At 40.0% G+C, this 14,297-nt stretch overlaps 1 protein-coding gene across 1 annotated transcript; it reads right to left on the reverse strand.

Moving 5' to 3' along the window:
• Positions 1–1,762: 1,762 nt before the first annotated feature.
• Positions 1,763–11,459, reverse strand: LOC130702734 (serine/threonine-protein kinase 17B-like). Its single transcript, XM_057524358.2, has 7 exons — positions 10,817–11,459; positions 5,071–5,283; positions 4,809–4,947; positions 4,612–4,738; positions 4,484–4,532; positions 4,089–4,268; positions 1,763–3,667 (listed from the first exon to the last, which is right to left on the reverse strand). Exons 1-7 carry the CDS (start codon positions 10,999–11,001, stop codon positions 2,635–2,637), a joined length of 1,926 nt encoding a protein of 641 aa, XP_057380341.1. The 5' UTR covers positions 11,002–11,459; the 3' UTR covers positions 1,763–2,634.
• Between the last annotated feature and the right edge of the window lie 2,838 nt (positions 11,460–14,297).

Below are 14,297 nucleotides of genomic sequence, written 5' to 3' on the forward strand. Positions count from 1 at the left end.
AGATATTTAAAAAAGCGGAATTTTTATTCTCATTCAACACTTTGTTCTAAGAAAACTTTTATTGAATAGAAGACTGCTTCAGGAACGAGAGCGAAAAATGTTGCGACTCAATGGTAAAGAAGATAAATTAATTACTTTACGCATATGTATCCAGTAGTCGTATTAATAAGTATGTATGTACAATGCGCTTTTTTAAACGATTGAAGCACTTAGTCAAGTAATGACATCAAATGAATTTGGTAGCGGATGCTGATGGAGTGGTAGAAGGGTGACTCTTACAAGCTGTGTGTAAATTGTATTGTTACTATTTGGCGTACCATTGGATGCGTAGAGTGTCTTTTGACGATTGATTCCGTTTTTTGGCTTGCAGTCCCAATTTAGGATTTAGGCCTATATCAAGGGCATGCTGCCGACTAACTCTATAGATTCCATTGCAGATTCACTTGCCACTCTGGTAAAAGTTTTTCACCAGGTCATAGCTCGAACTGAGTTCGACGACGGATACAACTTGGCCAAGGCGATGGTACCTATTCGTTAGTTACCCTGGGTTTGATAAACTGGGCTTGAAGGGAGTGTATTTTGCTCGAAATCATAAATTTACCAATCCAAGATAAGGTTCATGAACATTTCTTTCTTTTTTTTTTTGGCGTGGGAAACTATTGCAGTTACAGTATATACACATGAACTACGTCATTTGAAAACTTACCGAATTTGAAATCTTGCAGAGCCCTTAAAAAATACCTTGCCATTTATTAGGTAGTATCCCTTTTTGTTGGGTGCCTTATGTAATACAACAAGCAACAATGAAAAATAAAGCATGTGGTGTCCTAGCCAATTAAATGCTTGAATGGTTGCCGCTTTTTCTGCCACTGGCTGCTCAAACCCCCATATTGTTGTAATTCTTTTTCCTTTTTCGCCCCAATCTTTTAAGTTCTTTTCTTTGTTCAGCAGTTAAAAACTGTGGAATGTTGATAGTTTGCTAATTGTAACAAATAAAGGCAATAACAAAAAAATAAAAAATAAAAAAAAGAAGCAACAAAAAAATATTTAGTTCTCCTCGGAAAATTGTGTCAGTATGACAGGAAACAGTATATCGGGTGCACTAAACCACATAAATTTCGGAAGCCCTAAAAATAATGCGTCGCTGCAAATTTTGTGTTTGAGTCACGTATTAGCTACGCTAAAACGCAAATTCCATTTTCGTTAGTATAGCTTTAACGAAACGATTTCAAAAAAATGGGTGAGCTCCAATAACAGGTAACGCAACACGAAATCAGAACGGTATGTGCATTTTCAGAGAGGTCAAAGTATTTATGCGTTCCAGCAGGAGTACAGTCATGTGCCAAGCTTTCCTGAAATGGGACTGTTGGAATGCCGGACGCTTTTCGCAAGAACAACGTATTAGTCGGTTAGTTCAATCGTCAACGTACATACAGGAGGTTGCAGTGTATGTATGGCAATGTATTAGGTATGGCAAACAAAGCATATAGGGAAAACTGCCCCATTTTCCTGCAATATGCTGTACTTTGGCTATGTTGTTTTTCAAATGACGTTGGTCAACACTCACATGCTGGCAACTCCAAGACGAGGAGTCAAGGATTTTTAAAAAATTTTGGGGAACCATGTCATGCTCTAGAAATTAAAGAATAAGAATCATGAACTTCTCTTGAATATTTTTTTTGTGCTAAATTTCAGAGCGATTGGTAATCCTACAATTACCATTTTTATTGGTTAATCAAGTAAATGACAAAATGGTCCTCTATCCGGGTGCGAATTACAATGTATTGCTCGACTTCATTTCAACCAACAAAATACCACACATTTACTGGGCCTTCCCAGCATTGGTGATGAACGGTTACCTCACTTTGCGTAACCTGCGTTTCCAAAATTAAGTTACGCGGCCGTAAGCGGCGACTTTTCAGATTGAAAATTAGATATCCGGGGAAACTTTATTTATGGCTGAGCAAAATGCTGGGCAATCGGGTACTTTCCGTTTAGGTAACCGAAAAGTAATTTAGATTTAAGACCTTTAAAAGGCAAAGCTTTTGAAGTTATCTACAAGTCGGAATGATACTGGGTGACTCGGGCTCTTGTACAAATCGCCGAAAGTGACGCGCAAATAACTTGAAGCACGGGAATCCAGAATGTAGAACTGAACAACTTTTTTTGCAACGTCAACTTGCGACTTGGTTCTCACCACGGCATTTTCATCTTTCTTGACACACAAAGCAAAATCAATTTGTTTACAGGCACTGTCGTTAGTTATTATATTAAGAAATATGTCTACGGCCTAGACGGGAGGCGGATAATACAAAACGGGAATGGAGAAGCGTTCTGTTCAACAATAGCAGGACGTGTGCGACAATGTATGAATGCCTCTAGTGCAAGAGTGACTAGTTAAACATTTTTTTTTTTCGGTGAGGGGGTTACCTACGACATTGTTGACGAAGTTTGGAATTAAATAAAGCAAAGAGGGAAAAAGTAATGAAATAGATGTGAACTTCTTTCTTGCTTAGATCCATTAAAGCTAGGTGAGTTCTGGCCGACTTAGTTATGACGACGAGGGCAGGGCGCACGGTTATGGAAAACGGGAGGAAATTCTTGATTGCCATGGCAAACAGTTACGCTAAAGTTCTAAGACGTGGTAGGACTGTTGGTAACCGACTGAAACTTGACCACGCGAGATCTGACAGTCTCTGCTTTGTCTAAATGAACAAGAGAGGCTTTGGTCGGCAAAGGCGAGGATTTGACAGTACAGGTGGGCCCTTTCAGCAACCGGGTTCGAACTTCGGGCACCTTTATTGCAGGTCGGACAGGCAGTGATGACGATAGCGAATGTAACGATTTAGAAAGATCCACTGTGCTACTTGGAGGTGAAGTATTAAAACGCTCCAACGCACGAGCGCGGCTGCCCGTGCACACTCTCTCCCAAGGTCGATAATTTGCGGCTTCTTGATCGTTCGACGCAGCATGATGTTCGCAGTCTTGACTAAATAGATGCCGAGGGAGACCAGCACATGTTCCTGCCGTGGCGGGAAGGAAACGTTCCCACGTTCGGCGCCATAGACGTTGAGCTGCATGCGAAGTATCGGAATATCGACGTAATGCAGGTTGAGTCCACTCCGATGGTGTGTCGTCCAACGATATGATGCTGGAACGGTCACTCGAGGAATCAGCCGAAGAGATTTCGCTGACCCCGTCACTGCCGTAACCTAAATCGCTAGTCCGGTCGCACGACGTTTCTCTACGGTTCGTTGGCGCCCGCAAACGGAATGGTAAGGAATTCCCTCGTCGACTAATGGGGTAACTAGTGAAACACGAGTCCTCGGACACTGCGCAAAGTTGCGGCTTATTTATATCAGTACGTGTGGGAAAAGCGACTAGCTGTGTGGAGGCCGTAGCCAAAGGCACTGCATTAGCGGGAGAACCAACTCCGGCTAGGGGATCCGATTGGCCATCCACAACCGTTTCGTCTAATGTGTCTTGGAACACGCTACCCGCATCCGTTTGATCGTCTCCGAGATCCTCGTCATCAGGAACGATGGTGCTGTTACAAGATAGTGTAGATGAATCTTCGCAAAACTGGAGAAACGACGGGATTTTATCGATGGAAGAGCCGACGCGTAACCAAGGATGATCAAGGCATCTTTGGGCGGTCAGCCGGATACTATAGGAAATAAAAATAAATTAGGATCACATGAGAACAATTCGTTAAACTGAATAAATGATAAGCATTTCGCCAATGATACAAGTTAGATTCCAACTGGATTTGCTCGGAAAAAAAAAATTACAATTGCAAAACTGCTGTACGTGCGACGTAAAAACTTGTAATAAGTCTTAAAAGGACAAAAGTTAAGGTAAAACGCCACATTATTTCACGACATTTTGCCTATTTTCAAGGTTTTCCTTTTGTGTTATCTGGGTGTGCATGACTAAAGCCAGTTGGAAAAACTTGAAAATACGGGAAAAGGTAGGAACACTTGAAGCATCCGTGCATTGGTTCTGTACTTGTTTGAAATGTCTGGACGGGTTTCTAGATTTGTAAATGTTGCCTTGATTCAGGAGGAAGAGCAATTTCGGATATTTACCTGGGATCCTGGGTGAGAAGACTGGAAATGAAATCAATGGCCGTTGCAGAAACATCATCGAAAAGATCACTTGGAAAATCCAGTTGGCATCGCGTGATATTACAGAAGGTTTCCTGCTTGGTTTCGCCGCCAAATGGCGTGCAACCGGTGAGCAATACATATGCCAAAACACCAACTGACCTGTTCATATGGAAATGACGAATTATTTCCGGTTAGCCTTCGCAAGTACGTAGTTCAACGTCTGTTTCACGTCCTTTAGCGGAGACGTCGACTAACATAAATGTGTATACCATACAAAAACTGCTTTTCCAGTCGAAACTTCAAGCTTTGAAATTCCCGCTTAATATCAACAGATTTTGATTTTGATTCCGTTCGTGTGATCGTATTTGACTTACCACATATCTGTTGCCAAGCTGATAGGTTCATAGTTCAATATTTCCGGAGCTGTGGAAGAGCAAAACGATTCAGCATGACTGATGTAAATAATATAATAAGGGGTAAGATGACAAACCACACGACTTACCAACATAGTCAGGAGTTCCTAGAATTTCGCGAACATCCGCTCCACGGGCGATATGCCTCGCGATGCCGAAGTCACACAGTTTTATATCACAATCAGGGAATGGTCCGGTTAATAGTAAATTTTGCGGCTATATCAAAACATTGTTGTTGAGTGTGCATAGTGGATACCTATCCTCATCGACGGATTAAACATCATACCTTCAAATCCAAATGCGCTATATCGTATTGATGAAGAAATAACAATCCACTCAAAACTTGACGAAGGAATCGGATAACATCTTTTTCTTCCGGTATTTCGTCGCGATCTAGCACACTTTGCAGTTCTCCTCCCGTAGCTCTAATAGGGAGAACAATAAACATTAGTTGGTGTACGTAATTGTTTCCCTCCGCTGTTCGTTCATTTCATTTTGATGCGCCATTAGGACGAACATAAAAAAGAACAATAACGAATTTCACTTGCAATTGTAAAATGAGGACAGTCTCTCCGGGTGTGTCGTACACTTGTTCTAGCCGAACAATGTGTGGACACGAGCGGCACAAGTCCAAGGTTGCTGCTTCATGCAAGGACTCAGGTGTCAATCCGCCACCTCGACGTCTTTTTCGTATGACCTTGGCAGCAAATTGTTCTCCCGTTAAGATATTCCGGCATCGCTTCACAGCAGCAAATTTCCCCCTAATAGGATGTGATTGAAAAGCAAATATTAGTAATCTTCAGGGAATGATACTATTCGATTACGTAATATCAATAGCTATTTTCTTCATTAGAGAAAATACTGGTCACATCCAGAGACTATTTTAACATTTGTGGGCTAATGATATACCCGAAATTACAAAGTTACAAAAACAACAGAGCTTTGATGATTAATGTAATAAGTATTTTTCTGTTCCAAAAGTGATCGAATATCTTGTATAGGGAACCACCGGACGCGAGCACTAACAGCTAGTGTAATTTTCATGCGACAACTTTTCTCAATTTCTTGACGTTCAAGTTTGTTGTTCAAGTAACAAACAATACACATATCAGCGATTATGAAAGATCAATGAGAAGGAAGCACTTGCAAAACGCTCAAGGGTGAACTAGTATCACTTTTTAAAGTTTATCTTTCGAATTGCCAAAAAAAATATAGAAACTTAAAGTGAAACTGACAGTGGAAATGATTATTCCCCAACAGCAGTGAGTGTCTCACACAATTTACAGCCCTCATGGTTAATTTCGAGTTGCCAATTTCAACTACCTAAGTTTATTAAACTATTATTATTTTTAATCAACGTCGTATTCCTAATCTTTGAAAGCCGAAATAGCTCTTAGCCAGACTGAAAACACCACGAACTACCAAATGTGGACACTTTGGCAATGAAGGTGTATCTGTAATTTGGCTATGCTTGCCCAATATTGTTCGCCAACTTTATTTACTATGCTTACTGACAAAGCGAACAAGATGTTACGAAAACTCCCAGGCGAGACAGGATGCCTAAAAGGTATTGTGGTATGTCGTGAAAATCTCACGACGCCATTTCAATTGGCTGGATGATACAGCACGAATTGAACCAAGCTGAGATAATGCTTATGTTATCCATTTCCTGTCGGAAAACTGATGGGGGATACTGTTGCCGAGATAGGCAGAATGCTAACCCCTAAGCAGTCAACGCTCTGGCGCCATATACTTTTAATCACCGACTAGTTATAGCACTATTTCTCTCATCTGCGTCCAGAGACGTCATTGTCCAATGAAATTAAATTGATAAGAACTGACCTTCGTCAGGCCATCAGTGGTGGATAAATGAAAACATAGGAACATGATGCAGACAAGCTTAAAAAGCTTTCAAAAGTTCCCGTGCGAAAAGTAACCACATAACCAGGTCTACAAAAGGGCGTCCTAAACTTGTCAAAACTAGACCTTCACATGACTCACATTTTGATGACTCGTGTGGATTATGTTGCAAAGAATATTTGTGTTTTGTACCTCGCGAGAATTCTTAGCCCAAATGCTATTCTCAATCGTTTTTACCTTGCGTTAAATTGCTTACTTTTTTTTCTCGTTAATCAAACTGGATTCACGTGATGTGTAAAATCCGATTTTTCTGGCTAAACCCCAAAAAATTTAGAAGTTCATTGTTTGTTTTTTTTCTTTCTTTCTTTCCATGTTTTTTAAATGTTGACTTATTCCTTTTTCTCTTTTTCTCTTAAGGAACAGAGAAAGGTAAAGACTTAGTAAGGGCAAACGGGAGGCCTTCCCATAAACTATGCGAAACGCAAAAAGCAAAAACATATTCAACTCTTTGGCGCCCATTTTCCAAAGGCGGATGACGACTCCATGGAGTCTCCGCCAATGTTAATGAGATAAAGTCAGGGCTGATGCTGCCACGTTTGGTAGTTCACCATTTAAGGACAAGCAAGGTCGACTGCTGTGAATCCAGCGCCAGTGACCGTAAAAGGAGAACAACCATGAATCGAGAAATGAAAGGAACGGGAGGGGGAATGGACTGAAAAGACGAAAGAAAAAGAAAGAAAAAAAAATGAAAAGAACAAAATTACAATAACTAACGTTTCTGCGACTGGTGGTCCAAGTTGCCCAGTAAAGTGAATTCTGCTGCAACTTTTAATTGCGAGCAAATGTCTTAGGTTTCTATGATGGAATTGATTTTTGGGCTCATCGATAAAAACAAAAGCAAGAACTACTTGTCCACATTATTTCCCTTTGCGGGATGACTGCTTGCTAGGCAGGCAGAGCGTACGCTCATTCTTTTTTCTGTCAGCTAATTCCGAGAATTGAAGTCGAAAGTGCGGTTGTCAAACTTCCACCGGATTTGTAATAACGGGTAAAACCAGGATCTGCCAAAACTATATTTGATGACGCTGGTTGAAACGAGGACATTCGAACGACACGTAACTAACCATAATAAAACGGCAGGCACGCGTCTAGACATATTTGTTTCGTCATTTCTAAACCATTTTCCATTCGAACCAATGCATGAGGTATCGTGAAAATTCTCTCGTTTCGCGACCAAGGTTTCTAATAAACATGCTAGCAAAAGATATCGTTAACAGATAAGCAACGAGGAAATTGTTTACGGGCCTTCCGCGCAATATAAGGGAAGTGTAAATTGCATCAACTACAAAGCCAGCCGTCCATAATTGAAAACAGCACATTGCAGCCATGCGTTTGACTTTAGGTAATGTTGCTGGTAAACTTTACGCGGTATAGAATAGGTTTGTTAATTATGCTACACCATGCCTTTTACGTTCGGAAACGAATTTCGTTTTTTGTTCGTTATCATACATTGCACCTCGTTATTCTTTCATCCAAGATCGAATAAACTCGAATGCATGCTATAAGATCAGAAGGTATCGTTGCAACTGACTATCCTATAGCTTTTGCCCAATTCACTGCCAAGCCCAGTTAATCCTTGTCAATATACCAATCACCGGTTGAAATTTTGGCAATGAGACACTTATCATCACGACTTCTCTTTCATCTTGAAAGATCTTGGTTTCCTCTTCGCAAAAAATACCTAGAAGAAAAACCAAGTTAGACGTTTGATGTGCAGAAGTCTTTCATGAATGTGATCATTTTGAGAATGTCAGAATACTCGTGCTGCCACAGGCAGCCAATACTGCGACTCTAGCACATATACAACTAAGGACATTGTAGCTTGCCCCTTTGTTGACGACTACAAGTGAAAACTGGCTGGCTGTCCACATATTTTTACGAATGACAAGCTGTACCGGTTGTTACTGGTTTTCATTTTATCTCTCAAGTTCACGAAGACAAAACCAGTATCAAAAAAGGAAAAAATGCCCCGCTAAAGTTTGCATTGGGTAATTCAAGCGTTGATACTGCATACTTGTTTCAATTACCCGAAAGTACGGAAGAAACACACACGATCCAGTTCCAGCTTCAAAATGGAATGTTTTACATGCAAGGAACACTGCAAAAGCTAATACCTAGTTCTTCTAACTCATTTCAAATTAATCGCTTTGAAAATAAAATATCATACTAAAGAATAAAATGGCCAACGCTCGAATACGACGCTAATATAACAACACTCTGAGTTTTTCGCTGTCTGATAACATGCAGTAAAGCGTCAGACAGAAGCATAGTAATGACGGACAAGTTGCAAATCAAAGTGGACTGAGGGCAGGAATCGATCATTTAAGTTAAGCTATACGAGGAAACGACACTAGTTACTCGAGGATCTCAAGTACGGACTTTGTGCTGCTCTTCATTCGAATCTCGGACGATTATATCCTACTAAAGAAATTACTGCGACATGACTTCGCGGCTGGGTGCTCAATTCACTATTATTTCTTTACGAGCTGATAACATCAACTCTTTGCCCGTGTAAAAAAAAATTTATTCTTAGTTCTAAAACGGACAGCAAGCCTTAGTTGCGGAACAGTTTTTTCCTACCTTATCTATATCACACCATTTACCAACAGTGGAAGACAAGCGTTTTAATTCTGGCAATACACAATTTAACTAGACACACTTACTGATGGAAAATATAGAATAATTACTTTTTCGCATAAATGCATATTAAAAATGTCGCATTCAAAAGGATACCAAAATTCGAAGCGCATAGAAATCTGAACTAGATGATTTTTTTCTCTCTTGTGTTTCGTGTTCTTGCTAAGCAACTGGCAAATCGATCAAGATTCTTTCGTCTTAGAATGTAAATGAACCAGCCACGGAGAGGTAGGAACGGCAGAGAACAAGGAATGCCACTTGGTCAGCATTCTGCTAGACGACCGTTTGAGCGAAGGCGGCGCACCCTCTGCCCTCAAGGGATGAGAAATTTGAAAAAGACGAAAAAAGATTCGAAAAAGAGCTTGCGTGGCATCGATGTTGGATCAAGCAAAACCCAGTTCTAGTTTATGGAACGCAGACCGAACCAAGTACTATCTATAAAAGGGAATATCAAAACGATGCGATGAAAGAGCAAATTGCCAACTTGAATTGCTCAAAGGAACATAGTGTCAGAGATAGCTATTTTGATTTGACATCAACAGAAATGGCCTTCGCCGTTGTCAAACTTCCTCATCTCGTAACCAGATACAAGATCCTACACTTGTTTCCATTTCGAAACAATTTATAGAAATCACGAAATTTGTAGCTCATACTTTGACCATGACCCTCTTAACGCAATGACATATGGTGGTCGTTTTCTCTTTCCTTAAAATATTACGTCAAATCGTCATAGGAGAACAGCTCAACAACAGAAACGGAACGGAGGGCAGATATCGCTTTAAAGTGCAATGCGTCTTAGCAAAGCTTCCAATAAGCTGTGGGGCAACAGTTTAGTTTTCCAAGAATCAATCCATTTTACTGCACAATGCCCCGTCAGTAAATCCAAGATAAGTGAAGGAATACACCAATATTATATGTTATTGAATGCCAAGAAACATCACCTGGCGATCTATGACTGGCCAAAGTAGCGGAAGTTGAAAGGGTAAGTAGATTAATCGAGGGGAGGGAGGGGAGATCCAACAAGGAACTTCTTATCGGTTGAAATCAAAACACATACTCTGATTATGAAGGCTATTTCACAATCACGATACGAGTGGCGAAGCAGACATGCAACTACAGAGCTTTAATCAAAATAGAATTTAGACAAATTTGGTTCGCGCTCATTTGGTAGCGACTATCCGCATCATCCAAACTATGAAAGAATTAGGAAAAAGTCAAGCAAAATACATTAAATACAAAAGGTAGTAAGATAGAGAGATACACAAAGAGGCCCCCAGACAACCGCTCAAGACTACAAGAGCCAAATTTGGCTGGACAAGGTGAAAGTCGCTGTAACCAACACTGCTGAACAACTTCGCAAAAAAAAAAAACTTCCTACAGAGAAGATCGAACATTGCCTTTTACGCAACGCAGTATTCGAGTCCTTATATGTTTGTAAATCCCTCATTCTTTCGCGAAATAAAACAAGGATCTCAAATTAATAACATCCGGTTTATGTTTTTTGGATGATAAAGACCACGTCTGCCAATTACTTATAACCTATGTGACTATACAATACACTCTTTACCGGAATTCTCCTTCTCGATGGAACTTCATTAATTATATCAGCAACATTTAAAAACATGTGTTAATTATGCCAAGCTAAAATACTACAGCTAAATTTTAAGGACAAATTCCACTAAGTTCCAGTTTCCACTAAGATAAAAATATTGTCCTGAGGAATGAAAACTGGTATACCTTGCAAATGGCTGGTTCTCCACTGTGTACAATTGATGGAGTGGTTCTCGAGCTACCAACACTTCTGCCCTAGATGGGCATAATGTCAACAATCCAGGTATAGAGCTAACCGTTAAAGATGCCACAGACTCTTCCAGTCTCATTCCTGCAACGGATTCACCATCAATTCCACTACCACCAACCATTTTATGTACTTTATTTATTTATTTATTATTGTCTATACAACTTGCTAGCGATATTGTTCCAATGCAAAGTGGAAACTGATGGAAACTGATTCGACAATTTCAGCACTGATAACTCGTTCAAATGCTCGGATTCGGTTATGTTTTGCTTAACAGTCTCACTCTTTGCTGTGGCTGTAGAAAACAAAGTATGTTTGAGCACCAAATGTCAGCGATCGAAGGTTGCGTTCGGGATCAAGTGGCCATGCTACACCAACCGTCGACACACACTGAAAACAACATGGAGTTGTCAATTGCACACTTCTTGGAATCGACTAATGCCTGTATGATAGGGGAAGGAACGAAAGGCACAAACTATTTCAGAAAACTGACAAATTTCACAAAATTCCGTCCAGACTGCAACTCGAGAGTGGTCTGCTGGTGCGCGTCGTCATTTAGTTAGCCCTGCCCAAGGAAAGCTTGTCCCCTGCGGCAAGCCGAAAAGAGGGCTGTATCGATATAAGTATCGACACAGATCGACTAAAATCGATTTAAGTTAACAAATCAGTTTTGAAGACGGACAACCTATTTCCTTTACGAGCGTTTCAGCACAGGCAAGAAACTTTCCAAAAATCATAACCCAAAACCGAAATTTCCGAAGAAGTTTTATTAACATAGGTGCGCATAGACATAGGTGTTGACAACTTAGTTATTTGTACTTTCCTGTCTAGCTTGCTAAACTTGTAGACCTGAGAATCCTTGAGAGAACTGTGTTACGTATGTATACTCGTACTTAAAGGGCACAAACGGCATCACCACACCGTTGTTCAGTTATTTACAACGCACATTAAAGGATATACGTCCACAATTTCATCCACAATTTAAGACACTGTTTAATTAATTATATAACGAAATCGGAAGTTTCATGAACAAGATGATTATTGGTGGATGAGCTTGTTTTTTGTTAACTTCTGAGAACGTAGCAAGTTGCCTTCGCATGGCCGCAGGTCTGTGATTTTACATATGGTCCTCGCGGTTCTCTTTGCCTTAAAAGGAACTCGAGTTATTCGTTGCTGACGCACTCCAAAGTCGAACTGCAAGGGGACAAGCTACTCTTGAGATAACAGCCAATCTCCGGCCTTGAAGAATCACAAAAAGTGTAACTTTCAGGTTGCAGCGTTCGGGATCTGCCGGGATCAGTGTATGACACGCATAGGCATCGTCGTAAAAGCCTAGATGCTCCATAGAAATGCCATAGCTGTTTCAGACGAATTAACGTTAGAAACGGAAAAAATACACGACTGACACGACAAACTGGACAAGTATCTGTCTGTATAGTTTCTAGCGTCATTCACGTGTCATAGTAGGCTGTGGACTAATATCGGTGCGTGATGAGAAATCCCACGCAGCTAGGTCCAATTCCTTGCGCGTGTATTAGAGGCTTTTCATCGCATCCTCGCGTCAGCTTTACACATACATAAGCCGTATCAAAGTTTCCGATTTTGTTGGAAACGTGAACTAGTGTACTTCATTTGGCCAAACAAAGCATGTTCTTTAAGTATTTTAGGTTCCAGAGTAAGTGTCCGTTATCGTCTACGATTATGTTCCGTCTAGCCAAGTTCAGGATTGCCTGCATTGTTTGAGGTAATTATAACAACAAAAACTTCTTCGCCGTTTAGTCTATTCTGAAGCTCTGCCATATTAAGCAGAGAACGTAAATACTATTGGAAATAGCATTTTAGTTTTACCAAGCATATACGTAGCTATTGTATGTACCGCGTTATCCTGATGCCATCTGGTAGGATACTGATACCTTTATAGTTTTGCAAAATTCTTACTAAGGGAACACCGTATTTGTCTGGCAATGAAAATTCAACGTTTGCGAAGATGACAATAGGGAGTACATACGGCTAAAGATACTGTGTGTACAGAGAAAGCGTTGTCTGTGCTGATACGGTACTTAAAGCACGGAATCAGTGACCGAAATGTGGAAACACCATGATGAAATTCTTGCCTAATCCAACCAGTTTTCTATTCTAGATTAAGGTGAAACGCCACACTTCAAAAATTTTATAGTTTTGAACGCTAGCTTGAGAGATTTTGAAAAACCTGATTGCTCGATTGGAATCAAAATGATTTTAGTTGGTGTATGTATTCACAGGTCGTTGATAATACTTAGTTATAAGCTAATATAAGTTTTACTGTACCGGACTACGCATTTGAGCTAAATACAATAAATTCGTACGTTATTCAACCAGCTCACTATACTCCTTCGATGTGAAGGACACACATAAAAAAAAAAATATTTTTTTTTTAATATAAGTGAATGTTAATTTTTTTTGCGTACTGCTTTTAAGCAACCATTGTCTTATTCCAGGTAATAGTGACAGTTACATTTCATAGTATCATGATGTAAGTGTGCTTTTGCTATTTTAGAGACGCCGCAATTCTCAACTAGCAGTGAAATGTCTCCATAGGCTACTAGACGGCAGGAATTTATACCAAGAGAAAGTACTTCATGCTCGTACGGCCCTTAAAGCAGAGAATCAACGACTGCAACGGGTGGAAACACAGTGATGAAACTGTTACTCAATGATAGTAGCAGTTTTCTATTTCAAACCACTACGAAAGCCGTAAGTGTTTTGTTTTACCTTCGAATACACGCCATGGTTCTTCAGCGCCTTATGGAAACGCGCTGCTATTTAAATCCGATTTGAATACTTTTGGAGCTCATGGATGTGGCTTTTCAGCGCACCCTTGTCTCTATTTTACAAACTTAACTAGCCAGATTTTCAGCCTCATACAAATTAGGCTTAGTCATACTTTTACTTTTATTTGAAAAAAAACTGGTTATTCACATCGGACATACGACAACCTACTTAATTTTTCCAAAAAACACCAAATTCTGGTTTGTCATCGTTTGCTCAACAGACTGTTGGCGGTTTAGGCAGAGCATTATACTGTCACAAATAGCCTATATGGGCCTAAATATACGGTCAAACATTATTACGTGGTGATCGAAAAATCAATGGAAATAAAATTCGGCTGTTAAATAGTCCTATGTGTATTTTTTTCTCTTCACTGAGCAATTGCGGACAGGCGGAGGCATCACACAAAAAACTGAAATGTTTTTAGGAGATTGAAATTCATGATATTCTATTCCATTATCTTGATTAATTTACGTTACAGAAGTAAAGTTAGATTGAGTTAGATATTTTTACCTCTTAATGGAATTTCGCGGGATCGGAAATTCCTGCTAAAGTTTTCAAACTAATGTTTGAACTTTGTAGGTCTAATTTTGAATCACCACCGGTGAAATA

Source organism: Daphnia carinata, chromosome 1 (genome assembly GCF_022539665.2).
Source record: "Daphnia carinata strain CSIRO-1 chromosome 1, CSIRO_AGI_Dcar_HiC_V3, whole genome shotgun sequence".
Lineage (NCBI taxonomy): Eukaryota > Metazoa > Arthropoda > Branchiopoda > Diplostraca > Daphniidae > Daphnia > Daphnia carinata.

Bases quoted from the DNA above. Each gene is read 5' to 3' on its own strand.
- LOC130702734 (XM_057524358.2), bottom strand. From the start codon at position 11,001: ATGGTTGGTGGTAGTGGAATTGATGGTGAATCCGTTGCAGGAATGAGA. The intron at 5,284-10,816 runs GTATACCAGTTT...ACATCCTATTAG, and splicing joins GAGAACCAGCCATTTGCAAG to GGGGAAATTTGCTGCTGTGA. The intron at 3,668-4,088 runs GTAAATATCCGA...TATTTCCTATAG, and splicing joins CTTCTCACCCAGGATCCCAG to TATCCGGCTGACCGCCCAAA.